This window comes from Colossoma macropomum, unplaced genomic scaffold (genome assembly GCF_904425465.1).
Source record: "Colossoma macropomum unplaced genomic scaffold, Colossoma_macropomum, whole genome shotgun sequence".
Taxonomy (NCBI): Eukaryota; Metazoa; Chordata; class Actinopteri; order Characiformes; family Serrasalmidae; genus Colossoma; species Colossoma macropomum.
In genome coordinates, this window is record NW_023494793.1 from 25,115,499 (window position 1) to 25,142,743 (window position 27,245).

Genomic DNA, 27,245 nt, shown 5'->3' on the forward strand with positions numbered 1-27,245 from the left:
GAACTTATGAATAAAAAATAACAAGTAAAATGAAGTACTATTTGAGATTCTGCACTATTTTCTAGGTCACTATTTTATCTTATTCTTTCTTATTCCTTCCATTGAACCACAGATGAATTTCAGCTGAATTTGAGTTTTGCACAAACTTAGGAAGCTCATGCCAGCCTAAGTACAAGCTGTCATAACACAAAAGAATTGCATTCCATATACTAAGAATTTCTGAAATTAATCATGAGATTGTGAGTTTGGTGCCTGGCAATGCCACAGCTATTTACGGCTGAGGGTCTAGGAGGGCACTATTGACCTCGCTCTCTCTGTTTGGTTAGGATGGGTCTCCCTCTCCCCATCACTCAACGAGGTGTTAGCCAGTGTGGGCTCTTGTTAGCTGAAGTAACAGAAGTAGCAGTTAGTGTTCTCCTTCATACACAGTGATCATGTTGCATTAACAGCAGTTTGAAAACGTGGTGGTGCTTCACATGACTCGGAGGAAGCATGTGCCAGCCTTCATCCTCCTAGCCCTGGTAGTGTCGTGTGATTTGGGGAGACCTGGCTAGCAGGTGGGATTGGACATGACTGAAGTGGAGAAATTTAGGGGAGAAAATGGGGGGGAAATACCAAAAAAAAAGAAATTCTGAAATTCATGTAAATATTTCAGTGATTTTGCTTTTCACTCAGATTGTTATGCTGATAATGTAATTAGTAATGAAAAAAAATATGTTAAATTTGAAAAGAATGCAAAGTAGAATCTTCACTAGTGGCTTCATGCTTTTGGATGCCTGTGTAATCAAAATAAAGTATGGAGCTAGAAAAAGGATGGAGAATGTAGCCCTACTCTTTAGGCTACAGCCTACATGATTGATTATGCTTGGCCATATTTTCTCCCTGACTTCCTGTAACCAACAAATGTAACAGATATTTCAAAAATGATTTCAGTATTCAAATACTGACACCTGGAACAGTTAACAGAGTATTCAGTTATCCATCCACCTGCCCACACAAATGCAGCATCCTTCAAATACTAGTCTGCAGTTTGTTAAGTCATACAAATGTCAGTCACGACCTTCAGTCTGACTAGACTTGTCATAACACAGTTCTTGTCAGTACTCTACCACCCATAGTCACACAGGCCTGGCCGCTTACTATCGTTTTCACAAGCAGACTGTGCTCACCATGGCTTGCCAGCCAGAGGAGTGAAATCTTGCATCATTAAGACCAATTAGGTCGTTGTCCGATTGCGCTGTGGGTCTTTGCTGGGGAAGAGCTTTGCCGTGGTGCAGTAGCACACTGCTGTGCTGGACACACTGCTAAGCTGCTCTGTTTGGACCCCACGCTCCACATTTTCCACTTGAGCTGTGGGAGCTCAGCTGGAGCGGAAAGGCTCCCTGGAGGAGTCTTCAAATACACACACACACATACACACATACGTGCACGCCAGCCAGGGTAATATCTCTGACAGCACTGTGCAAAAAAAACTTCCAAGCACTGTCAGTCACACTTTCAAGATGTGCATCAGAGATGTCCAGTCCTGCTCCTGGAGATCTACTCACTTTGAGTTTAGTTCCAAAAAGGTCAGTACAGGAAATATTACCGGAAGGGTAGATCTCCAGGAACTGGACTGGGCAGACCTGATGTACATCCACTATCACTCAAAATTATGTTACTAATTTTGCTGCATACTGTGTGCAAAATGTACAGTGTGAAAAAGTTTAGACACCACTTGTAAAATTACATTTTGTTGATGAGTTCTCTATAAAGAGAAAACTTAAATATGTTGTTTTTCTGTAAATTTAGTGTACAATTTTAGTGTATTTGGTGAGCCTAATTTATTTTTTTTGTTAAAGGTTCAATTGTTGTTTTGTTAAAGGTACGATTGTAACAATGAAATGAATTTTTCAAAATGCTAGTTGAATAAAATATCAGAATGTTTGTTGGTTCACATTTACATACTAAATAAATGCAACTACAGCATCCAGAAGTTGCAATATTAACAGGAAATAGTAGGTAAAACAGCAAGAATATCTAATCTATTCTATCTATTCTATAAGCATCGACTGAGCCAAACCATGTGTTGGGCTCTAACTACAAATTGTAAACAGGATGAAAAAACAAACAGTTGTTAAAAAATACATTAATAAAATTAAAAATAAAGTGAAATTAAAATAAAACTGTACCCATGATAAATGCGCGAAGCTTACTGTGAAGTATTTTTTTGTGATAACGATAACTTATTGTCCAAACCTTGAGTTAGTATCTGACTTACATTGTGAAAGTTTACGTTGTAGTAATTATTATTGAAACAATATGACTAATAGCTCTAAATTTGCACGCTTTACTGTTTGCTTGTGTTTATAAACACAGGTATGTGTGTGTGTGTGTGTGTGTGTGTGCACATAAACATAGCCTGTGTGCTGGGTAAGTAGGGTGAATATTGCTGTGGGCAATGCAGCTGCACGCCTCAATATGATTCAGCTGTATATCCACTCAGCTGCTTCCAGCCAGCATACATTTGCATTACCTCTCTACTTACATTAACATTAGACACACGTGCTCTTGACCTACGCAAATGAAAGGCAGCATCGAAATCCTCTGGGATATGACTGGCTAATACTAGATGTGACAGCCATACTCGGATGTATGTGGAAGTACATACTAAGACAAAAATCAATGAAGATAGGCTTCATAAGGAAGAGGAGAAATGGATGGACTAAGGCTGGGTCAAGTTGTCTGGAGTATGGACAGATAAGTAGAATGTGCTGCAGGCATTCCAGAGTGAAGTGTTACTCCAAGACATTCAAAGTGAATGCATTTGCAACCACTCTGATGAGCCAGAGAGAGAATTCATTGCCAGATAGCTGGTGGTGTTTAATTTCCAGTAGCTAGCAGCTTTGGAAAGCTGATTCTGCCAAAAGCTGGGGTGTGGAACACTGGAGCCCTCTGGTAAGGTGCCATGAGAGCAGTGCACACTGGGGCTTTTTAACAAATGGCTGTCCTTGCTCTTTCGTTTTCTCCATGCAGACAGATAGGATCTGAGAGGATAGTGCGATGCACATACTCTCTGTGATAAGGCCAAAAGTGTAACAAATAGTACCACAGTATCCTGTGATATTTGAAAATTATGACAGTATTTCAGAATTTTGTTAAATTTCTATTCCACATCTACCTAATAAACTTCCAAATCAGACAAGCAGAATTTTCAGTTGATCTCAGTCAATGTTAAACCATCAGTCTAACAACTATGATTACTAAGTGTTAGGTGCTAACTGGGAAATTGGGGCTGGTTGTGGTGCTACCTCTAATTTAGCTAGCAGGCAAAAATCTATACACACCACAGAACAGGTTCCAATCTGGTTAACGAATGGAAAAAGTGCATACCACCCAACTGTAGCTAAAAGAAATATTGTGATTCTTAATTTTATATCATTGTTATGAAGTTGGTGTTCTAACCTTAATTTCATTTGTGGTTTAGTAATGCACAGTGATATCAGGATATTATTAAAAAAAAACATTTCATAATAACCTATATTTAGGTATGTATTTATTGTACTCTGGAAATGCAGGACATTTAGTTGACGTTTACAAGAGCAGAACATGTAGTTGATGTTTTATTTTGGCCATATCGCCCATGATATTTCTACATTTTTGTGTAACAGCACTGACATCAGCAGGTAAGTACATGAAAAATATCCGATCTTGGCATTAGCCCAGAATTCCCATATTGGTGCATTCCTTGTTTCTTTGCAAGGTTGCTTACGAAAGTCTCTGGAAGTCTTCAATTTTGACTGGTTGATGTGTTGAAAGTCAAAGTCCAATCTACTTGTTCATTTGGTAAATTTGGTCTTTCAAAGCAACCTCGTCTTTGTTTCTCAGGATTCGTACGGGGACACGCCTTTGCATGATGCCATCGCTAAGGACTTTAGGAGCATCATTGAAATCCTCACTGTGGTGCCCAACATCGATTTCACCCAGCAGAACAACCGTGGCTTCAACCTGCTGCACCATGCTGCTTTGAAGGGCAACAAACTGTGAGTTCCCATGCTAATGCTAGGAACATTTTACCAGAAAGTCATGTCATGTGGTATTTATTGTCACTCCTCAGTTTAACTACTATACACTGGAACGAAGTGTTGTTCTTCAGGTTCTGCGGTGCACATTTCAGAGTACTACAAACAAGTGCATGTGCATGACTGTGAAATGAGGGCAGAATATGCAATAAATACACCAGACAATAAACATACAGGGCATTAAATACACATGACAAACATACAAAATAGTAAATACACATAATGCAGCATATAAGTGAAGGAACCGGTGCAAATATTTTCAACTGTAAACTGTACAGAAAGGTTGAGGTCTTGTAGCATCAATCAAAGAATTATATAATATAAAGTGCCAGTGCGGATGGTTAAGGTGTGTGATCAGTCTATGATGGATGTTGGAAAAGGGTCTAGCTGAACGTTGGGGCTCATCAATGTGTTCTGAAATCAGAGAAGAAGCTGTTGGAGTCTGGTGGTGGAACGGATGCTCTCGTTCCTTCTGCTAGATTGAAAGTGGATGAAAAGTCCATTAAAGAGGTGAGAGGGGTCATCCACAATGCTGGTGGCCTTTGCAGATGCAGTGCTTGTGATAGGGAGTGTCAGCGGTAGATAGAAATACCCCAGCCTGCTGGGCTGTTTTGGTGTTGAGGGTCCAGGTGATGTTGTCGGTGATGTGCTCGTCAAGGAACTTGGAGCTTTTGTATCTCTACAGCTGATCCATTTTTTGCAGTGGAGAGTGATCACCAGTGTTCTTCTTGAATACAACAATCATCTCCTTCATTGTATCAACATTAAGAGGTAGATTTTTGTCTCTTTGGCTTTCTAATGGAAAAGGTCCAGGTTGAATAGTGGTAGCTGCCATTGTTATTCATGTTAGCTTTGGGGAAATATATTCCTTTATTGTAAATGCAGAGTTACTAGTAGGACAAGCTTTATTTATTTAATGATTGGTAAAACATGTACGGCATGAGAAAATGAAAAAAACTGAAACTGGCTTGATAGCAAGGAAATCCTGAATAATGAATATCAATCTAGTAGTTATCACATCTGCTAAAGGTGAAACATGGTGAGTATGATGAAATTGGTGAAATGGTGAAATTACAGATCATAGGTTAAAAGCAGCGTAGCGCCTAAGTTTGCTTTTGCGTTTATTTTTTCCGCTGGTGGGGACGCCTGTAAGAGGGCAGTTGAAATTTAACCCAAATTTGGCATTAAGAGAACAGTATGCAAATCTAGCTCATGAGTATCTTAAAGGCTTAGTAGATAACCCAAAGCTAGGACAGATGCTCAGAGGGAACATATGCGCACACAAACAGATGGGTGTTTTTTTTTTCTAGTTTTAAAAGCAAAGGAATGAATTTGAGGTTATATTGATTTGAATGTGCTGTTTGAAGGGCGATATTAAGTATGCTAGAGGCCTGGGAAACTTTGTGTTCCCTTGTTGTTTATGCTGTGAGGCCCCTTTAGTGAACGCACACAATTCACTATGACACTGATCTAAAACTGCAGGATATATTTAGCAGTATAAACTCATATAAGATTAGTATTCCTAAGGGCAGGTGCATATTAGTGTTCTTAATACTATACTAACTCCATTTACTGTGAAAACAGTGTCCTGGCTCCTGTAGCTGTGGCATTTTTTTCTCTTTAAAGTGTGGGAGAGTAGACCTGGTTTTCCTGGTTATTAGAAAGCGTGTTCTCTTGATGAATTTCTTGAATTGTGTGTGTGTCTCCCACTGTTTGGCAAGGTTTTCCTCCCTCTCTGACTTTCCTTACACAGTGATTCAGTGTTCTAGGCAGTCCCATACAGTGACTTGCATTTTCTGTGAGGCTGTCCCATCCTGTTAGGTAATTGCTACATAGTTATTCATATGGTTCAGCCTGTGCTGCTGTATCCTGGTTTTCTGTGAAGCGTGGGTGGAGTACTTGAACACAGTTTTGAGTTGGGTAGGAGAGTAACTAGTTTGTGTTTGTGATAATTTGTTAGGACATTGAGTGTAAGAGGTGTTAGATTAGTAGCACTGAGGAATTTTACGGTTAGTTTCCCAACTCTGGGTTCTGTTTGTTGGTCAAATGATATCTCAGTCTAACCTGCAGAAACAGCCACGTCGTTGAACACATTTACATATGACTGAAGTACTTTCGCCCGCCCTTTCGTGTTGAAGTGATGAGGAGTATTATTACTGTGGACCTATTGGAGTGGGTTGTTTTGTGTTTCTGCCTGTCAGGAAGCAAAAGTAAGGCAGCATCGGGCAGCCAATCAGAGCACAGAAGCCTCAACAACTAAATATAATCTAAATATAATTTTAGTTTTCTTTCAGTTGTTAAGGTATCCCCTTTGCCTTTGTTGCAGCTTCCATTCTTTACACAAGACTTTGTTTTCAATGAAATTTGCAGGGATATTTTTCCACTCCTCCAATGTTCAGTTATAGAAGTTGGTTGCATTTTCAGGCTTCTGATGGTCCAAGTAATCCCATACACATTCAGTGATGTTGCAGTCTGGACTCTGGGGTGGTCAGTCTATTGTTCTGAGAACAGCAGCTTTTTTGTTTTTCTTCTTTTTTGCGTATTTCTTTAAATTAATAACTTGTACTTAATGACCATTTTGACTGGTAATTAAATAACTGAAGGGTGCTGTCTGACCTTTGCTCAGTACTGTACAGGTACAAGTTTATAAGGCACAGGACATAAAAGGGAAAAAAAAAATAAAATGCTAAAAAAAAAAATGTCGACTATGGTCTCTTTAAGAGCCTGAAAGCCTCTGGAGATGTCTGTATTTTAGTCGACCAAAAGGCCCCAATTAGGCGTTTTTTTTTTATTTTATCGAGTAGTGCAAGTATGTCACTGTCTGAGCTTCGCTACGAGGGGTGCAGGAGGCAGAGGGTGTGAGTGTCATTTGGGACGCGTTCCGTCTCTCTAGCCCTCCAGATGCTCTTGTTTCAGTGCCCCACACATTGTTAGACATTTTGCCCAGTTCTGTGAGAATTTTGACCCAGATTCTTTCATCACATTGGCACAGTTAACTTAAATCGCCAAGGGGATGAAAAGTGAATACTGCCAGAGTCACATACGCTCACACAGAAACACACACACGCACACACACACACACATGCATATCACTGTCGCTTGCAAATATAGCCTAGATCTTTAAAAAATACATCATGTGCACTTTAAGTTGCACTTGTATGTAGTCTTAATGTATATCAGCGGGGGGCGCTGCCTGTTGCCTAATGCCCCTGGCCATAACATTTCACATTTTGGCTGCTAAAAATGCAGCGGCCCTTACGACAAATCAGCTGAATGTTCATACATTTCACGAAAATCCACCATTAGTAACAAGACAACCACTTTCACTCTCCACCTGAGATCTATAGTCTGTTCAGTCAAACTGCTTCAAATTAGATTTTATCAGAATTTGCCAACTATTACGTCAGCAATATCACTGCACTAGCAAATGTGACAGCAAGTGACAACTTCTGTTTCAACTTCCAAGCCTTTCTTCATAGCCTGCCATGATGGCTGGATTATTAAAATATGGCTTTACCGTCTGTGGCCATGCTGATGCCGTCATTATATGCTTTTCTAACATTACTCATTCTCATATTTAAGTACCATAACATCACGGTCAGAGATGCTAGTCTATTTAATATATATATATATATATATATATATATATATATATATATATATATATATATATATATGATTTCAGAGCTACATTTGAAAAGCCCTGTGAGCAAACGGCACTGAGCGGTAGTTACTTTCAGTTCTCACACATAAAGCCTAGCCCTTTGTATTCACAGCTGTATATTCATGCATGCTACTCGCTGCTGAATTTTCTTTGTTTCGTTCTTTCAATCTGAGATATGGTGGCCACTTCATGTAGATGGCCCAGACTCAGGATCTTTCTTTTTAAAAGACCCATTTGACCATTTGTTATTGATGGATGAGTTTCATTTGATCGAAAGGTAAAATGCTTTACAATGACTTGCACTGCAAGCTATAGGTTTTCACCCCAACAGTTAATGAGCTCGATATAAATATGACAATTTATTTTTGCAAATAATCAACAGTATTTGTCATTTTTAATATTATATTTGGCTAAATATCTATATTGTAATGAATTTTTGCAGTTGCACAAAAAAAAAAAACATTGGTCTTTGGACCCTCAGCGGATCCACAGATTGAAAAACGCTGCCACAGACAACAATGAAAAAAGCTCGCTTGAGAGAGTTTGAAAAGACGTTGCCTGAACGGCCCCTACAACTGTAAAACACAAGTACCATACAGGCTTGAGCACATTACTGTAGAAAGTACAGACATTTTTACAGTGTGAAATTATCATGTTTCTGTAGTTGTCTGCAAATTCTTAGCTATCACAAGATTCATTTGCTTTGCGAGTGACCAGTGCAAATTTTTTATCCATCTAGACCTGAATATGATCACATGCTCTCACTGTAGGGTGTGGAACACACACACAGAGCCCACAGCCTTCTTACCAAGGCTGTCCCTGCTTCTTGTACTCCGTGCACCCTGCAGTGACAGCTTTTTCCTTGTATGGGGAGAACGATGCTGAGTCCTCAGAGGGGGAGAGAGAGAATACTGACTCTCTCAGGCCAGAAGAATCATAAAACAAATGGCAGATTTGTTCTGGCAACTGTCATATGTGCAGTACCGCAGTTTAGCAGCTTTGCCCTGGCAGTCATTCGCCTCTACATCAACCAGGGTGGGAGGAGGGCAGGAGGGATGAGGGTTGTAGGGAGGAGGAGAGAGAGAGAGTTGTATTTTCCCATAAATACACGCTTATCCTTTTATTTATTTATTTTTGTACTTTATATATTTTTTGTACTTGTACTTTTTGCCTGACATTCTCAAGCGCCTCTCAGTCGCATATTTTTAGTCCTTCCCGTCTCCTCTCTCTCTTTCTCTCTTTCTGCATGTCTGCATGTCTGCATGTCTGCATGTCTGTCTGTCTTTTTTATGATCCTTTTGTTTATGTATCTTGAGTACCCACAAAAAACACTTGCTCTCCAAACCCAGTTCCATGGATTCTTCTCAGTTTCTGCTGTTTCGGCTTAGCAGACAGGGTACATGCGATTTGTTTGTTTTCGCATGGAAGGTATTTATTCGTTTTTTCAGGAAGGAAATGGAAAAGATGGGGGAGGCCCATTTCTCATATGATATGTGGGAAAGAGAGAGGAAAAGCAAGAGAGAGATGGAGGGGGAGCTGTGAGAATCTCATCTCTGTGTAGCTGTGGCCGGTCAGAGGGCAGCTCAATATGCAGGGAAATGTAGAGAAAGCTGAGTGTTTGCATAGCTGTGTGCACTGATGGAACATGCCACCGGCAGCGCGTGACCATGAAGGGCACAGAATTAAAAAAAAAGTAGGTCTGCATAATATGGACAAAATGCCAGCATAGCTATTGTATTTCTAGATATTGGAACAGCAAAATATAAAAAAACACACTGACTAACAATTTTCTTTGGTTGAATTACATCAGGGGTTCTTAATCTGGGGGTCGCAGCCCCCTTGGGGGTCCTGATGTGGTTCCAGGGGGCTCGCAAGGGTGGTGCTATAAAAATACATTGCTTGTAAAACACAAAGAAAATAATTTGATGAGTAGCTGGCAAAAAGGCCATGTCATTTGTTTCCTTTGCTTTGCACCAAAGTGAAATGTAACCCTGTGAAGTTGTTGACCTCAGAAGCATCAACCAATAGTAAACGAAAGGGTGAGCTCTGGCTTCTTCCTGAAAAATACTAGACAGAGAAACATGCCTCAGACAGTATAATGTCAGTTGTCACTCACAGTTGAAAAAACAAACTAGTTATCCATTTAATGTTAACTGTTTACTAAACTGTACATTCCCTCCGAAATAATTGATCGAGTGCTCAACTTTTATTAAACACTGTGTACAAACAAGCTTTTCTTCAAAATAGTTTTCAGTGATTAATGTGTCTCATGAATCTGTAGATTTAAAGACTTTTTTGTTTTGGAAGTGGCGTGAGCTTCCGCCAGCAGAATAATCTGAACAGTCAGTCCCCCATTCCCAGCAGCAGTTCATGGTCTTTTAATTGGCCAATCTATAGTTAGTAAGCAGCGTGTTGCCAGAGTTATGTGAATCAAGTGTTTACCTTGATTTTCCATATTGCTTGATTCTACAGCAGCAAACTGATCTGGAAGTACGCTCTTTTAATCTTGTTCCTTCTAGAGTTTTTACTAGCTATACATCAAACTTTTGCTAACACGCTGAAGTGAGCTAATAGTAATGTTATCTAACACTTCACACAGTTAAATAGAACCTTTGTGGAACAGCAGCGTCTCATAGGTGTTAAAGTTGGTTTTCATTTTTGCATTTATGATTTCTTTCTTCAGTAGTTTTTGAACGATGGGTGCAAAAATGTTATTTTGTATAAATTATGTGTAAATTATTATTATTTTTAACTTCAAGACAGTCAGCTCCCACTTAGTTTTTAAGTGATTTTAATGCCTTTTAAAGCCTTTTAAAATTCCCAACCCTGCTAGAGATGCTCACAGACACAGCAAAAACTTGATTGGTTTGAGCGCTTATTTGCATATTGCAGCCTCCTGTGATGTCAGTTTTGTTAAAGGCCAATATCACAATAAAGATCAGTAATCAATATATAATGCAGCCCTTGTGTAGAGTTACTGCTGCAGTTTTATGTAGCAAAACAAAGCAGATGTACTATTTAAATGTCCATAAGGAAATGTACAGTTACGTGTAAAAGTCAGAGACCACACTTTCATTTTTTAACAGCTGTGTCCTTTTACAGCTGTGTCCTCCCAACTTCCCAAAGGTGTCACTGACATTAGGTTCCCCTTCAAAGAGACACTGACATTCATAAAAGCCACTACCTAAACACAACAGTCGTGGTGTCATTTCCTTCTTTTTTCTTGTATATGTGCATATCTGTCTTTAATCTATCACACACATGCACATATTTTCTAAGATGCTTATTCTTCTGGGTCACAGGGGGTGCTGAAGCCTATCCCAGCGCTCATTGGGTTCAAGGCAGGAAACACCCTGGACAGGTCGCCAGTCCATCACAGGGCTTAATCTATCTGAAGTTCTTTAATATATATTTGAGTTTTTATCCATTCTGTATATGTTAAGCCATTGAAAATGAATGTTTAAGTAGCCATTACGATTATACTTGAGAATAAACAATGGCACTGTTAGCTGTCTAGTTTAATGCAGCTACTTACAGAAACATAAACTTCGAGAAACTCACGTTTGTCGTCATGACTCGGGAAACTAATGAAATGAAAAACTACCAACGTTGTGTCGGTCAGTGGGGTCTCCTTCTCAACCACCCAATAAACCTTCTTCTGTTTTATTTATTTATGTTTTGTCCACTGATCTGGTGAAATCAATCATTTGAGAGTATGTCATTTGACGTGATCTTGTGATTCGTCGTTGTTATGATTGGCTGTTTCATGACATTTGTTTCACAAAGTTGAGACAGTTGCGACGGTTGCAGCTTAGGATCAGGTGAGTTGCAGATCACTTTATATTATGCAACTCAACTGCAGTTTAGTTTCATGTAGGTTTCAGAAGTTGCATAAATGTGTAAGACTCAGCTGGCAACATAGACTACTCATGCCACCAATGTCAATGACACATCCTCAGTCAGCACACACACACACACACACACATACACTTGGGTGAGTCCAATAGCTCTTTGGTAGCATAAACACATCCATACTCCCTGATCACACATACACAAACACATTTAGTCATATATTCTCAAAAAAAAAAACACCTCTCAAAAAAAAAAAATCTCTCTTTGGAATCCAAGGTACTCAACTACACAAGTACAACCTATTTTGGCGTACATGTTTGCACACACACAGACGGATGCGCACACACACACACACACACACACACACACACACACACACACACACACACACATTCCTCGCTCATTCCAAAATAAATACACTGCGAATGTGGAATGTAAATGGTTGGCGCCCTAGTCGAGATCTTCCTCTCAGTGTTCAGCTGCACTAGCTAACCCATTCTGTCTTTTCCTTTCTCTCCCACATTCAGCTTTCATGCTGTGTGGGGGAGCCAGCTCGTTCGATGGTGTGCTGAGTTGTAGAGAGGGACAGATAGATGGATGGATAGAGTTGGAGGAGGAGTAGATGGAGGTGAAACCGTCTTTGAGCCTGCACCTGCTGGCAGTGGGCTTGGAGAGCGGGGGTTGGGAGGCTGAGAAAAGATTGATGAAGTGAGCATCGAGTAGTGTTCCCTCATTACACCTCCTACACACATACACGCACACATACGCAGGTTGTCAAATTTAGGTTGTTTTTTTCTGGAATGAGGGGTGGTCTCTGATTCTGCACAGTGCTGTTCATGCACATATGCTGTACATAGCAGTACTACTGGGGATGTCTCTTGAATGCGAAATGAGCTAATATGCCCGCATAATACGCTTAAGCATTTTCTCAGCCTCATTCCTGCACTCTCTCTGGCTCTCATTGTCATAGTATTAGAAACATGATTAGAACCAACTTAATAATTACTACATCAATTTTGCTGCAATAAGGCAAAGGCTTGAAACTAATTTTTAAAGTTTGCTGGTCGAAGAGTATGAGAGTATTTTATTTATTTATTTATTTATTATAAAACATCTACTCCCCTCACTTGTTCCCTGTCTCTGTGCTTCTTGCTGTATTGCTATATTCAGCCTTCTCAAGTAGTGGGAGGATCTGTGGCTGTGTAAGTTGCATAATGTTGCCTAGTGGATATTATGTCACTAATAAACTGGCACATTTTATTTATCTGCAATGATTTGAGTCTGATATGCTAAGGCTGGCCATGTTTTAAAAGCAAAGTGAGCTATTTTAGGGGGATGACATTAATAGAATAAACCAGTAGTTGACTAATGAATGCAGGAAGTCCCTGAGCACTTTCAAAATAACACTTTGACATTTTAACCTCTTCTGCAGGCCCCCAGGGGGAAGCTGGAAATCAACTCAGATATTTTTAATCAGTATAATCGCATAAAATATTTTGCCTGTCGTCAGATTAACCAGGACACTGTTGACTCTGTAGCTTCTCTTTCTTATGAGAAGCTACACTGACAAACTCAAGATAACTACACTCCCTTTACTGCCCGTTTGCCTCCCAACATGCATTCATACAGTAGACCTATTTCATGCCAATGAATTTTTATTATACGTGACGGCCAGCTTGTGCAATTGTGCCGTTTTCTGTTTTGCCAATTGGCTTCTACAATATCAGTGCTGAGAACTCCATATAATGAAATGACAGTGTTGTGTCCACATTGTTGTCAACCTTGAAAGCAGACCCCCCCCCCATCCTCCCACAGTCCCTCGCCTTTAACTAGCACTTCATGTTTTGCTTGTCAGTTAAAGCTTAAGACCAGAGACAAGACCTCTTAAACCGCTTAAAGCCATTTTAGGCTCCTTTTCTGCAGTACAACGATAAAGGCTCTTATTATGGATCCAGATAGTCAACATCCCTTAAGAATAGGTTGACATCAGCTGCAGGTTAGTTAAGGTAAGTGAGTCAAGCGTTCAGACACGGAGGCACTTGTGTCTGATTGTTGATCTTATCTGTTACACAGCACTGGAGGGGTGAATTTAGCTGTGTGCGTGTATGTAAGAAGAGCTTGGTGATAAGCTCCAAGCTATTAATGGTGAGCCCCAGTGGGGCCTGTTTGTTCACTGGTGGGAAGTGTGTGTAGCAGCACACACGCAGCTGCATGGCACTCTCCTGCAGCACATTAGGAGCAGATCATGCTACAATGGAAGCCTGTCTTGGCTTTTTTGAGAGAAGAGAGTCAGAGTTGCTATGAAAAAGAGGAAAGACGTGCTGGGCTCTGTAGACACACACATTTTATACAGTGTTTAGATGTTAGGGCATATGCACTACTGTGCTTTAGTCTTAGGCAGCTGTGAAAACTGTTTAAAACTGTTTATCTAGGTGGTAGAAATGTTTTTCCCTGTCAAAAAACCAAACAAACACTGTATAACATTACAATAGATACAAATAAATATAAAGGCAGTAAAATGTAACAAGATTTTTTATGTTCCTCTCTCTTATGTATATGTTTGTGTTTTTCATTTCTTAGTTAGATGAACATAGTTAGAAGATCACAGCTTTGATTCCTAACTTCTCCATCTGCTCCATCCATTGTATGGATTAGTTTAAATATATCTGCTTTAAATCAACCAAGGATTGAAGGATTGATGAAGGTTTGCTTAGCTGAAGGGGGAATTGGATGGTAACTGTAAATTCTGCTTTCTCAAGGAGAGGTTTGGAAATGTTTAATCGAACACACAATCATCAAAAGACATCTTATTGTTTATTTGCTTATTTATATTTACTCCAATGTTAGTGGGGATTTTTTACATATTTTGTCACATGCCTAACAGTTTTGCACAGTGCTCTAAGCCTAATCCTAACCCTAAAGAGAATTCCACTGATTTTTTTTTTTTTTAAATATTTACATAATTCAATGATTGAGATGTAAACAAAGTCATTCAGAGTGGTTTGATGTGAAATGGTGCATTATAGAGAAACTCTTCCCATCACACCACTGTGTACAAATCTGGCAAGTTCCTTTACAATGAAGCATTTTACAGACCACTTTGAAATAATATGTTTAGATTTTGACCACTTGAGCACAATTTTTTTTAAAAACCACTGTAATTCCATAGTTTTAGTGAATAACTGCAAATTCATAACCAATTTATTGGTCCTGTCATTATAGATTAGCCCTGTTTTCCTCTCACACTCATGCACCATACAGGCCTGTTGTATAACCTATTAGCATAAAGACTGTGTGTGTGTGTGTGTGTGTGTGTGTGTGTGGAAAAACAAGGTCAGTAGGTGACAGCATAGGGGACAGATTGCCGGCCAATGACGACAGACGATTAGCGTGACTTATGACTGTGTGAAGCTGACCAGAAGCACTCTGTCCAAGAACACATACACACACATACACACACATGCCCTAAGCCTTAATCTGCTCTAATAGAGAGCCCCCTTTTCAATCTCCTCCTCATCAGATTTAACCCTACTAACAGCTGGACTCGATGTAAAGCACCACTAATCTGCTGTGTATGGAGCAGAGATCAGCCATACAGATTGGAATATGGATTCTGCACCTGGCTTACCAATAACAGCATGAATAATATTCAGGGGTAGACGAATACAAAAACTTTTACTGGCCACTCGCAAAACCAAATCTGGCCATGATCTTGTGGCCAGATTTATAGAAACATGTTTGTCATATATACACTGTATTTACAATTGACAAGCATGACTCAAGACCAATAACCAGTCGGGTATTGTTGACCCTCGTTCATCTTCATTATTTGATTAGTCTGTATCTTAATAAGCTGAAGATCACTGCACTGTAACAATGCTCATTAAAAACTGCGGCCCTGCTTTTACTTTGCCAGCAAGGAATGAACTTGAGGTGTCTGCCTCTTGTGAAAAACTGATGACATGCTCACATCTTTTTCAAAGTCATACTCCAGCCACACAAGTCCTTTCCTCTACTGGACTTCTCTGTAATTTTTTTCTCATATTTCTTTTATTATCAGCACTGCCACTGACGGTAAACTAGAGATGGACGATATGGCAACAATGTAATATCATGATTTTGGTTTTACTATCAAAAACCAAAAATTCTATTAGCATGCAGTTGAGAAGTGTTGTTTAAGTACTGATGATGTCCACAATATGCTCAGAGAAGCATATTGTGACATACTGTGGAATAATTTAACATGATAACAGTAAATATTGTCATATTGCCCAGCCTGAGACTATAAACCCATATTTTAAAAATAAGCTGTCACCTTCCATCACATTAGCTGTGACAGTGGTAATTTTATCATTACACTTGGCAAATTCAGTCAGAATCTAATTTGATGCAATTAAATGATGTTTAACTAAGCAGCTGTTTTGTTATCAATGGTGGATATTTGAGTACGTGTAAAAATTGGCCATGTCTTGTGGTTTGTAAAAAAGGGTAAAAAAAGAAAAAGGAAAAAAAAGTGTGAAATGTTGTGGCCAGAGGCATCAGACAATAGGCAATATCGACCCTGCTGACATTTAACCTTTTTACAGCGTGTCCTAGCATTGCCTTGTCAGAATATGTAAAGAACTGTTGTCTGATATTAAATGTCGTGGTCTGTATATTGTTTTTACAGTGTTAAATCTTAGTTGCTACAAGATGCTACTTCATCATGCCATGTAATGCCATGCATCATATTTATTGTTCTGTGTACAGAAAACACAGCAGATGTCAGACCTTCTTCACCTCACTGGAAGCTGTTGACTGAGTGTCACTCTGGGTTTTGTGTGTTTTTGTTCCCAGGGCGACGGAGATGATCCTGTCTCGTGCCCGGCAGCTTGCTGACGTTAAGAAGGAGGATGGCTTTTCCGCTCTTCACCTGGCTGCCCTCAACAACCACCGCGATGTGGCCGAGATCCTTATCAAAGAAGTAACTCCACATGCATGCCCTGTTCAGTCAGCTGCAGCTCGAGACCCACAGAGACATTCACATGTGACGTAGAGGCGGCAGGCCTGTGTTTCCATTCGATGACAGTTGGTGCTGTGATAATTGGCTCTATTGCATTGTTATATTTAACATGCAGAGAATTTGCTCTATTCACCTATATAGTTTTAATCCAGGCTTATTATGTTTTTTGTACAATTGGTCATCAAATATCATTTTGAAATATCATTTAAATCTAAAAATCATTTTAGTGCCAGTATTTAAAATTTAAACAAATCTGCTGTTACGGCTGTGGTTCTGATATCATCGTGCATCCCCTAGTGAAGATGCTATGTCAGTTCTGCAAATCCTTCACATGGTTGTATGTATAGATTACACCTTTACACGCCTCTTTCTAGCCTGTATTTCCTTACCCTTCCCTCTGTACTCAAAGTTACTGAGAAAATGTAACAAATGCTTTAGTCAAAAAAGGCTAAGATTGCTAAAAAGAAATGAAAAATTTTATCAGCCACCAATTAGCATTATGGCAACGACATCATGTTAATCGGTGGCTACTTGCTATGATTCACTGTTTAACCTATTAGCATATTTAGTCACACTATTACTTTGAGTATTTTTTTTAAAGTAGTTGGTATGTAGCTGATTCAGCACCACTGTGATAGAGCTTTCTCTCAGTGGGTGCTAGTTAAGGTAGGCATGAAGGGCACAATTCTGGCTCTAGTGAAATTAATGGTAAGTGAACTGCTGGTGAAAAGGTGGCCTGGGTCGCCTTGATCCCTGCAGATCCGGCTGTGCAGTAAAACATTAATTAACCGTCTTCCTGGTCCAGTCATGATCTGTGCTTTTTAAATAGCTGCTGCGCCCTCTGCTGGCAGAACAGAAAAATGCTTCCATTCCGTCCTTACAGCGTGTATTGAATACATAGTCCTTGACGAAGAAACCACTAAAAACAGCAGTTGCTAAAATGCATGTTTAGTGTTTATAAATATAAATTATTTGAAAATTACTTATGTTTACTATTTATAAAGATACATTAGGGCTCCACAATGTGGACATAAAGGATGTTTGACAAAGGGTAGCATATCACAGTGACTATATAAAAAGCAATAAACTACTGAATGTTCTGCCCGTACTGGCTTAGGCTGTGTAAACAGAAATCTTACTGACTTCTCATTTAGGCAAGTAGCAAAATACAGACTTTCAGAAGCACCATTCAGCATTGTGCAAACCACAAAAAAATACTAACAGCAACTTACATCAGAGCTGCAAGCACGTTTTTTTGTGCACTGAAAGGCTGAGAAATAGTATTACCTCAACAGCTTTTTCTAATAAAGGCCAAAAAAACATGTGCCCACATTTACTTAATGTCACTGTCAGAACAAAACCTTTTATCTTCAAATGGAAAAAAACATTAACTTTTAATAGAAGTTGATGAAAGATCTTTTAAAATTTAATTTCTGTTGGTCCATTCATCACAGAATTTTCTCACAATGTTAAGGGTAGCGAGTGCTTACAAATTATGTAAAAAAAAAAAAAAATACAAGACGAGAAACAGGAGCTAAAAGGTTTCGAGGTTTTGTCCTAACAGGACCTATATATACATTAAGAAAAAAAAGAAATCCCTGTGGGGCAGGCTTGTTGTGACAGGTTCTTCATACATTTAACACACAACACTGGAAGTGAGAACACTAATTAAGTTTGACATATTTGCACAGGCCAGTAATTCAGGATGGAGCACTTACGATAGGATTGAAAAAATGCAGTGTGAATCATGGATCTGAAGATGCCGATTTAACAGCATCAGTTTTGTGATGTTGTCAATAGTGATTGTTCAGTACAATAAGCCTTTGTTTTTTGAGAACTTTCAAACATATGACTCCCCCCCCCCAAAAAAAAAAGGTTGGGTACATGCTTTTATTGTCTATATTTCAGTGCAGTGTTCTTGCGGTCATATTTCTATATTCAGTGTACATGATAATCAAATTGTGTTGAAATTTGGGATTTTATGATGTAAGTGAATCAGATCATATATTTACATCCTTAATAATGCAATTTAATCTGAACTGAATCTTTTGTCCTGTTCATTTGTGCTCTGTAGGGCCGCTGCGACGTCAACATCCGCAACAACCGCAACCAGACGCCACTGCAGCTGGCGGTGACGCAGGGCCACGTGGCGTTGGTGGCTCTGCTGGTGGCGGAGGGAGCTGATGTGAATGCTGAGGATGAGGAGGGAGACACGGCGATGCATACGGCACTCAGTCGCCAACAACTCACCACCACCCTCAGCACCAGCGAGAGAGAGACATCAGCACTCTACAGTCGGGTAAGAGAGAGCAGGAGAGGAGAGGGGCGGGGAAAAGAGAAGAGAAAGGGGGGGTTGAGAAGAGGGGAGAGAAAATGAGGTGGGGAGAAAGGATGGGACGGGAAGAGATGGGAGAACTGATGAAACAGAAAAATAAGATAATATATTGGAGAACGTGTCTCCAAAGTGGTGTTTCTCATAATAAATTGGTTTGAGTGGAGTGGAACTTCTGATCAATATCTTAAACCAGTTTGTGATAAATGCGCTTTCATTTTTTCAGTCATTGTTTCTTAATTCTTTAACACTTTTGCTTTGAAACTGTAGTTAACAGTTGACTAAAGCAGTACTGTTAGCTTTTTATGCCTTTATTTTGCTAGTGGAGCGTGAAGGATGAGCAATTCTGGCCTGCTCTGAAGGGCACAGCCACATACGCACACACATACACGTAGTTGCAGAGGGCTGGATTTGAGCCAGAGCCAACAGAGAAATACAGCCGTATGTTAAGAGGGCCAGTTTCGCTGTTTTCCTGCATCAGCAGAAAAGTGTGGGTGTCTGTCAGTGTATATGGAATCTAATTACATTCTGACGTGTCTTAGCTATACAGCATTAAATATCATCTTGATTCATCAGCCACTTTCTCTAAAGTCATTTCTGAGAATGCAGTGTAGAATGCAGGAGATATTGCAGTAATGTAATAAATATTATAGTATAACAAAAGATATAGAAAATAATAATTACTCAGGTGGACGTTTCATTGCACTTTTTAGTAACACGTTATTTTAGGGTCTGCTTCTCAACAACTCATTAACTATTAGCAAGCAATTAATAATGTCATAGTAAATAGAAACATGTCATTTGTAAGCAAGCTTAGAAATGTGTTATATATGTTTTGAGGTGATGTGTTAATAAGGCCTTCTGTAAATCATTAATTACTTGCTAATAGCTTAGTTATTGTTAAGAAACAGACTATAAAATAAAGTGCAACCCACTTTTTATTTAACACAGCTTTGTCAGCCGTTACACTTTGCTGGTATCTATACACACACACACACACACACACACACATACACGTTTTCTAAACCGCTTATCCTTCTGTGTCGTGGGGGGAGCTGGAGCCTATCCCAGCAGTCATTGGGCGGAAGGTAGGATACACGCTGGACAGGTCATCAGTCCATCACATATTTATCAAAGCTGCATAGAAATGAACGCAGATTTGCGTGACGTACCAACTACCTAACGTCAGAATCAGGAAACTGTCCTATGACGGCAAACAAGCTGATTTGGGTGCAATTGATGAATCAGCTTCAGTGCATGGGAACATGCGCCCCACACGAGCACTAAATTTGCCCTGATTTGCTCTCATATACATATAATTTATGTGAAGCATGCCCTAATTTATTTAGATATTTCGGTAGTGAGCCAATTAAACAAAAGCATTCAGCAGCTCATGAGCCAATGGTTGTGCTCATTGGTGGAGTCTGGGGTCCAGCAGGAAGTGCATGGCTCCCCCTACTGGCCAGAGCTTAAATATATTTGTGGTGTTAAATTATCAATTGATTGATGATTAAAAAATAACTAAAATGTGAAATGCACCAATTGTAGCCTGTTTTCAGATGGTGGAATGATATGATCGTGTGGTGCGATTATTTTTTTTTTAAACACTGGCTACTTGAGTGGTAATATTGCAGCAACTGAGGTGACTTTTACTGTACTATGTTGTGTGTTTTTAGGGAGGTAGGTTTGTACTGTATCAGTAGTATAACGCAATAGTCTATAAATGGAATGTGTTGTCACAGACAGAGTTGGACTTATGTGATGGCTGAATACACTTTCTTAAATGTTTTCAGTAATGTGTTCTACCACAATAGATAGAAACGTAACGTAATCAAAATACACTGAGAATACATTTACAATACATACTGATAAGGCACATGGGGAAAACTCTGCTTTTGTAATTTTTATTAAATTCACACTGTTCCTCACTGTTACTGGTTGGCAGTTTTCTTCATGTAATTATTCACTTAATATGTTTCAAGAACAGTTCAGTTATTTAAATGAATACAAAAATGAATACAAATTTCTAAACGTTATTCAGTCCACTGCTGCTCCCATAATCCCACTGACCTCTCATGACCTAAACCAACAAGTCTCAGTCGTGTTGACGTTAAGGATGCGTTTTCTTATAAAATACTTATAAAAATACTTATAAAAATGTGCACGCACATTTGACCAGGCACACCATATACATTACATATTGATACTCCAGTATCAAGTTTTCACATCTTATAATCAATAATCCACTCAAAGTGTTGCAGTGATTTCTTCCCATTTCATGACATGGAAAAATGACGGTAACACAGCCAATCAACAGATATACATAAAACAAGACGTACATGAAACCCATGAGCCCAGTTAAACTAGCGTACAACGTGGCTTTGAAAGTTTGTTGGTGTTATTGTTCCACTGCAGTTATTGGTGCCGAACGTTGTGATAACTGCCCAGTCATTTGTGATATTTTTTTTGTTTTGTTTTGTTTTTAACACGGTACACTGTAAAAACTGATTTGGAGTTTTAACTTTAAAAACGGAAGGAACCTGGCTACCTTAAAATTACAGTTTCATTAAATGACAAATAATGAGTTAGCACATCTAACTGTTGTTCTGTTAACTTACTACTACATCTTTTGGTTTGATGTGAAATATGTAAATGTGATTTCCAAGTATACCAGAACTAAAATAGAACATTGTGTGATGGTCCAGTCCAAGGGAACCGATCAAAATGCACCCATAAAATATTGCTAAAACTGCTTATTAATGGCTTCTTTAGGCCTGTCACAAATATTACATAATTGCCTAAGTGCACTTATTTGAGATGATCGCAGTTATTTAAGCTGCAGTCGTTTTCCACAGACTTCAGATTTCACAATCATATTACACTACAACAAGCTAAACATGTGGAATGAGGCAAATAAATAAAATATAAATAAAATGATAATAGATGCAAAAATAAATAAAAACATTAAATGCATTAGTTGAGAAATCATGGGATTCATTAACACAAAAAAAAGTTAATCTAACTTGGTACTCTAACATGTTTAAAGGGGAGCATGAGTAATGTTTGTTTATTTGTTAGCTGTGTAGCTAATTCTAACGTTTTTAGCTTGTATGCTTGCTTGTATTTTCACTCGTAGCCTTGATTGACTCTTTGAGTAAACAGCTACAAAACAAGGCTTGTGTTTTAATACTTGCATACAGTGAACCAAAAAAAAAATCGGTAATCTCAGTTATGATAATTAATGTGACAATTAATTGTCAGCTAAAATTTCATGGCTTCTGCTTTGTATTCACTGTTCATGATTGACTGCAGAGCCACATTGATTTGTGAAATATCCTCTACATGAAGATTAATCTGTGTGTGTGTGTGTGTGTGTGTGTGCGTGTGTGTGTGTGTGTGTAAAAAAGCTGAGCAGTTCAGGGTTGTTGGGGAACACTGAGCTGAATGTTGGAGCCTCTATTGCCTGCTTCCTGGCTCAAGAGGGCGCAGACATAAACTACGCTAACCATAAAGGCAAGAGTCCTCTGGACCTGGTGACGGACAGCACGGTCCTGCAGCTCATCAGGAGCTTCTCAGAGAAACACCGGTATGCATGTGTGTGTGTTTCGGGTGGTTAATGGTCTGAGTTCATGAATCACACATACTGTTAAAATACTTGGAGACTAGGTGTATGTATTTGTTTGTGGGTGCACACATCAGCCATTGTACTGTAAGTATTAATCCATATTGTCACTGTAGTTCACTGTGCTACATAAAGTGCTGCAGCAGGGGACTCTGATGATGTCTAATGATGTGATGTGTCCTTTTTCCTGTGTGTCAGGCTTCAGCAGCTGCAGGCTATCACATGTGGAACGAGCAGTAGCAGCAGTCTGCGTCGGGTTCACACCACACCCAACACCATGACCAACCTGGCCATGCCCTGTGCTCCAGGCCCCAGCGAGTGCCTCATCTGCTCCGAGCTTGCCCTGCTCGTGCTCTTCTCCCCATGCCAGCACAGCGTTGCCTGCGAAGGTGAGGGCACGCACACATAAACTGTGTTCCAAAAGTCAGACAGCAATCTAGGTCGGCTACATCACTGAAGACTGTTTCAGTGAATAGACTATGCTATTAATCAACTAATATTTCCACTGGTTGGCTCTACAGGCAGCTGTTGATTAGGCACAGACAGTGTCTGATTTTAGTAGTGAAATATGGCAGCAGTCAGCCTGCAAGACGGGGGTTTTCTTCAAAAGGGAGGTTTCTACTAAACACAAAGCCCATTGTAGTTCATAGCTTCTGAAATATTTAATGTGATTTTAAATCTTTTGCTCTTTTCTATCTGTTTTTAAAAAAGGCTACCGATAAAGTGCTTCATTAATGCCCAGAACACTTGTAAACTATCAAGGGCCTATATCATGGAAAAACAAATTTCCCTTGCTTTTTCTGCATAAAAGAATGTGATATAGTATGCAAATTTTGTTACTGTTAAAAACGTACCCTTCTCTCCCCAGTCCATATATGGAAACTAAGCTGAAAAACAGCCCATTTTGGATTCAATGTTTTTGTGATGTAATGAAATGCTAAATCATTCACGTATATCCACAGCAGCTTAGACTCGCCCATTCGACTGAAGTTATGAGTGTTTTAATCCGGACTGCTTTTTTGAATGAAGCTCAATGCAGGGCAGCCAATCGGAACAGAATCAGAGGTCATTTACATATACCAGTTTTAAACGCAGAGTAACAAAAACAGCCTGTTTAATTTTAAGAGATAAAAAAGGTAGGAAAGTGATATACCAAATAAATTAAGATTTTTGGTACAATGGAAAAATGTGAAAAAATGTAGGCTATGTGCCTTTTAGCTATGGTAAATGACAGCAAGTTAACAACTAACTACTGTCAAAAATGAACAACTACTATAAAAAATGTTAGGCAATCTAAAGGGCTACTTTGTTTTTCATACTAAAACAGTACTTGTTAATGGTATTCTTAAAAAAGGCTAATGATCTTACTCTCTTTTTTTTTCCTCGCAGAGTGTGCTCACAGAATGAAGAAATGTATCAAATGCCAGGTCACAATCACCAAGAAAATCCGACAAGGTAAAATCTGGGAAAGAAATATTGATTGTGTGCATTAACTGTATAAGAAAACCTCAGAACATTTCTCTTTGAACATTATATACTCACTACAATACATACATTTCTACATTTCTAAATTTAAATTTAATACTTTGTATATTTTTCTTGTAATTTTTGTACATATACATATATCTTTATATTTTTATTGTTTATTCTATTTTATATATTGTTTGTATATTTCCTGCTGCTCTGTCTTCTGTGCTGCTGTAACACCGCAAATTTCCCCGTTGTGGGATTAATAAAGGATTATCTTATCTTATCTTATCTTATCTTATCTTATATATGCTTGCTGGCCACTTTATTAGGCCCAACTACCTTGTATTTACAGTCTGGGTCCATTTTATCAGCTTCACTTAGCATATACACTTGTATGCAAAAGTTTGGGCAACCCGGTCAAATGATTTTCGCTAATTTTCTCATTGAAAATAAATTAACACGTGCTCTACGGAGATCACACTTCTACACATTTTAAAGCAAAACTGCTGTTTAATTGCTGAATTTAACATATTGGGAAAAAAATAAAACATAAAATGTGGTTTGTGCAAAAGTTATGGCACAATTGTCAAATATGTTACACTAAGAAAAAAAAATTGCACCAAAAATTGCAAAAATGCTGTATTTAAAGGAGCACTGTGTAAGATTTCTTTGTGACATTCTTGAAGCAGGATAAAATATCACATGCAGTGCTTTGAGTCACCCTGTAAAGCCTGAAATAATGATTTAAAAGGTAGAGGTGTTGGGTTGGATTTTGCAGGCATTTTCAGACCACATCATATGTCTTCACATATTAACGTCACACATACAGGCTCAAAAGGAAGGTCCAGCTCGATGTTTAGGTATGAAATGCAAAATCAACATTATACTGATGAAGATATGAAGACAAGAGTAGGTAATTCACTTACATCCTCAGAAGATGTCCTTCATCTAGTTTTGACTGAGATCTCTTTAAATACTCCTTCAACCCCCTTGCAGTCATCAGATTCATCTGCTCGGGTGTGGGGTCAGAAGCACAGCCAGCGTTACAGAATGTTCTTCTGCAGTTTGCGTGAAATTATACATTTCCACCCGAGAGGTCTCCAGATCCCTTAATCTTACACATGTAGCTTTACATTTGTTCCTTGTCGAGGCTGTTAACTTATTTTAACTTGTTCAACAAAACATGTAATTTGACCTGGGATTACTGCTGTGCTGAGGATGATCCACCACCAAAATAATACCTGCTCAATGATGGTCCTGTGGTGGCCCTGACTATCGTTGTTGTTGAATAGGGTAAAGGAAGGCTAAAAAATTATGCAAGGAACAGTTGGACTACCATTTGTAACTGTACAACTACAAAGTGAACTTATATCCTAAGTGGAGCTGATAAAATGGACAAAGAGTGAAGATACAAGATATGTAATAAAGTGGCCAGTGAGTGTTTATACATCAGCTGCACTTTAGATTGTGTGAAGACTTTGTTCACACATGGACCAATAGCCATTTTTTTCACAAGCAAATTTTTTGTGGTAGATTGATAAATGTTGAAAATGCTTTTCCCTTCTTCTATAAACTCACCCTTTTAGGGATACAAGGGTTTAAGTATTGCTTATCGATGCTTGTGAATGCATTTAACTTGCTAAACTTCCATTGTGTATAAGCATAAACCACACACTGTACTGGATAAATTGAGGTTGTCCTTACTTCTTCTACCTCTTACTTTCTTATTTCCATTATTTTCTGTCTCTCTCTCTTTCTCTCCCTCACTCAGACCAAACGGAGGTGGAGTGTAGTCCGAACTCAGACAACTCGGAGCAGCACAACCTGTTGGAGCAGCTGCAGTCGCGCTACCGGCAGATGGAGGAGCGCATCACCTGCCCCATCTGCATCGACAACCAGATCAAGCTGGTCTTCCAGTGCGGCCACGCCTCCTGCATCGACTGCAGCGCTGCCCTGAAAACTTGCCCCATCTGCCGCCAGACCATCCGCGAGAGGATACAGCTCTTCGTCTGAGACATAAACTCACCTACACACACACACTGAGTCCTTGGGCACCTGCTGCCCCAAGTGTGTGTGTGTGTGTGTTTTCCCCCTGGGCTGCTGGAGATGTTGCGGCTGTCAGTGCTTGCTATTAGATGGGGAAGCTGGGGGGAGGGTCTGCTGTGATTAGCCAATCAGCTGTTTTTGTGCTTCTTCAGCCTGACCTGTCCATCATCGCCGTCAAGATGGATTCGGAAAAGCCAAGCTCACGTTTGCTCGACATTCGGTCATGTTGAAGAGGATAATTCACACCCATGCTGTGGAGGGAGATTTTTGCAGATGATTGTGGATGGTGAGCCAGTGACTGTGTGTTGGTGTGGAAGCTTTTGCTTATTGGTTCATCAGCTTGATGCAGTCAATGAGAATACGGAGCCACTTCAGCACACAAACTCACTCACAGTCGGCACACACAGGGCTCTCCGTCACAGCTCACCAACCACAAATGAAATGAATCATTATCCTCGCGACTTCCCGCTCCTCAGAGACAACCCATTAATCCTTAGAACTGCTTTCTGTAAGATTTACTCCTTATTTTCTATTTAATTAGTTGCTGACTCACCCCCATCTGTCTGACAGTATTTGGCGCTAAACTAGCTCCTAGATGTTTACAGACTGCAATATTCTCTGTGAAAACCACAGAGGATGGAGATATTGTTTTGCACGTAAGCGTCAGCGTTTTAAATCTTACAGACTGCAGCTTTAAGCCTAGTTATACTGTGATGCTTGTTTGAGGGTGATGGTATACTCCTCCCTCTAGACCCCCCAAAGGCTTTCCACAAGCAAGGGATATACAATGCATGCTGATATGCATATTATTTATACGATATATTGTGACATGGATTACATTTGTGGTGTTATAAGGCAATCAGTCTTAATTTATGCGTGATGGGCAACGTCAAGGTCAAAATGAAGGGGTCCAAGCACCGAAGACTGCGGCACTACATGTTAATTTATTAAGTTAGGTCATTTTGATCTTGTCATCAGAAGCTCACAAGTAAAAGGTCATTTACTTTTCTTAAGGACCTGTTTACAAAAGGAAACATTTTCCTTAAATAAAGGACACTAAATGAAACGAATGGCAAAGATATGCACAGCTTGAAGCAGCCACTTTTAATTCAAACTTCTGTAAGCTTTACGGAGATGAAACCAAATGACATGGCATCCAAATTTTCAAAAGTCACCTCATCCATCAACAAAATCTG

The 27,245-nt window shown here is 39.3% G+C and overlaps 1 protein-coding gene across 3 annotated transcripts in view; it reads left to right on the forward strand.

Moving 5' to 3' along the window:
- Window positions 1-26,915, forward strand: part of mib2 (mindbomb E3 ubiquitin protein ligase 2) — a 95,188-nt gene extending 68,273 nt beyond the window's left edge. For all 3 annotated transcript variants that reach the window (XM_036578930.1, XM_036578931.1, XM_036578929.1), the window contains exons 13-19: window positions 3,868-4,022; window positions 16,414-16,540; window positions 18,654-18,878; window positions 22,319-22,497; window positions 22,732-22,922; window positions 23,923-23,988; window positions 25,775-26,915. In XM_036578930.1, coding sequence (XP_036434823.1) covers window positions 3,868-4,022; window positions 16,414-16,540; window positions 18,654-18,878; window positions 22,319-22,497; window positions 22,732-22,922; window positions 23,923-23,988; window positions 25,775-26,016 — 1,185 coding nt within the window. In that variant the 3' untranslated portion in view covers window positions 26,017-26,915. The remainder of the gene's footprint in view (window positions 1-3,867; window positions 4,023-16,413; window positions 16,541-18,653; window positions 18,879-22,318; window positions 22,498-22,731; window positions 22,923-23,922; window positions 23,989-25,774) is intronic.
- Window positions 26,916-27,245: the final 330 nt, after the last annotated feature.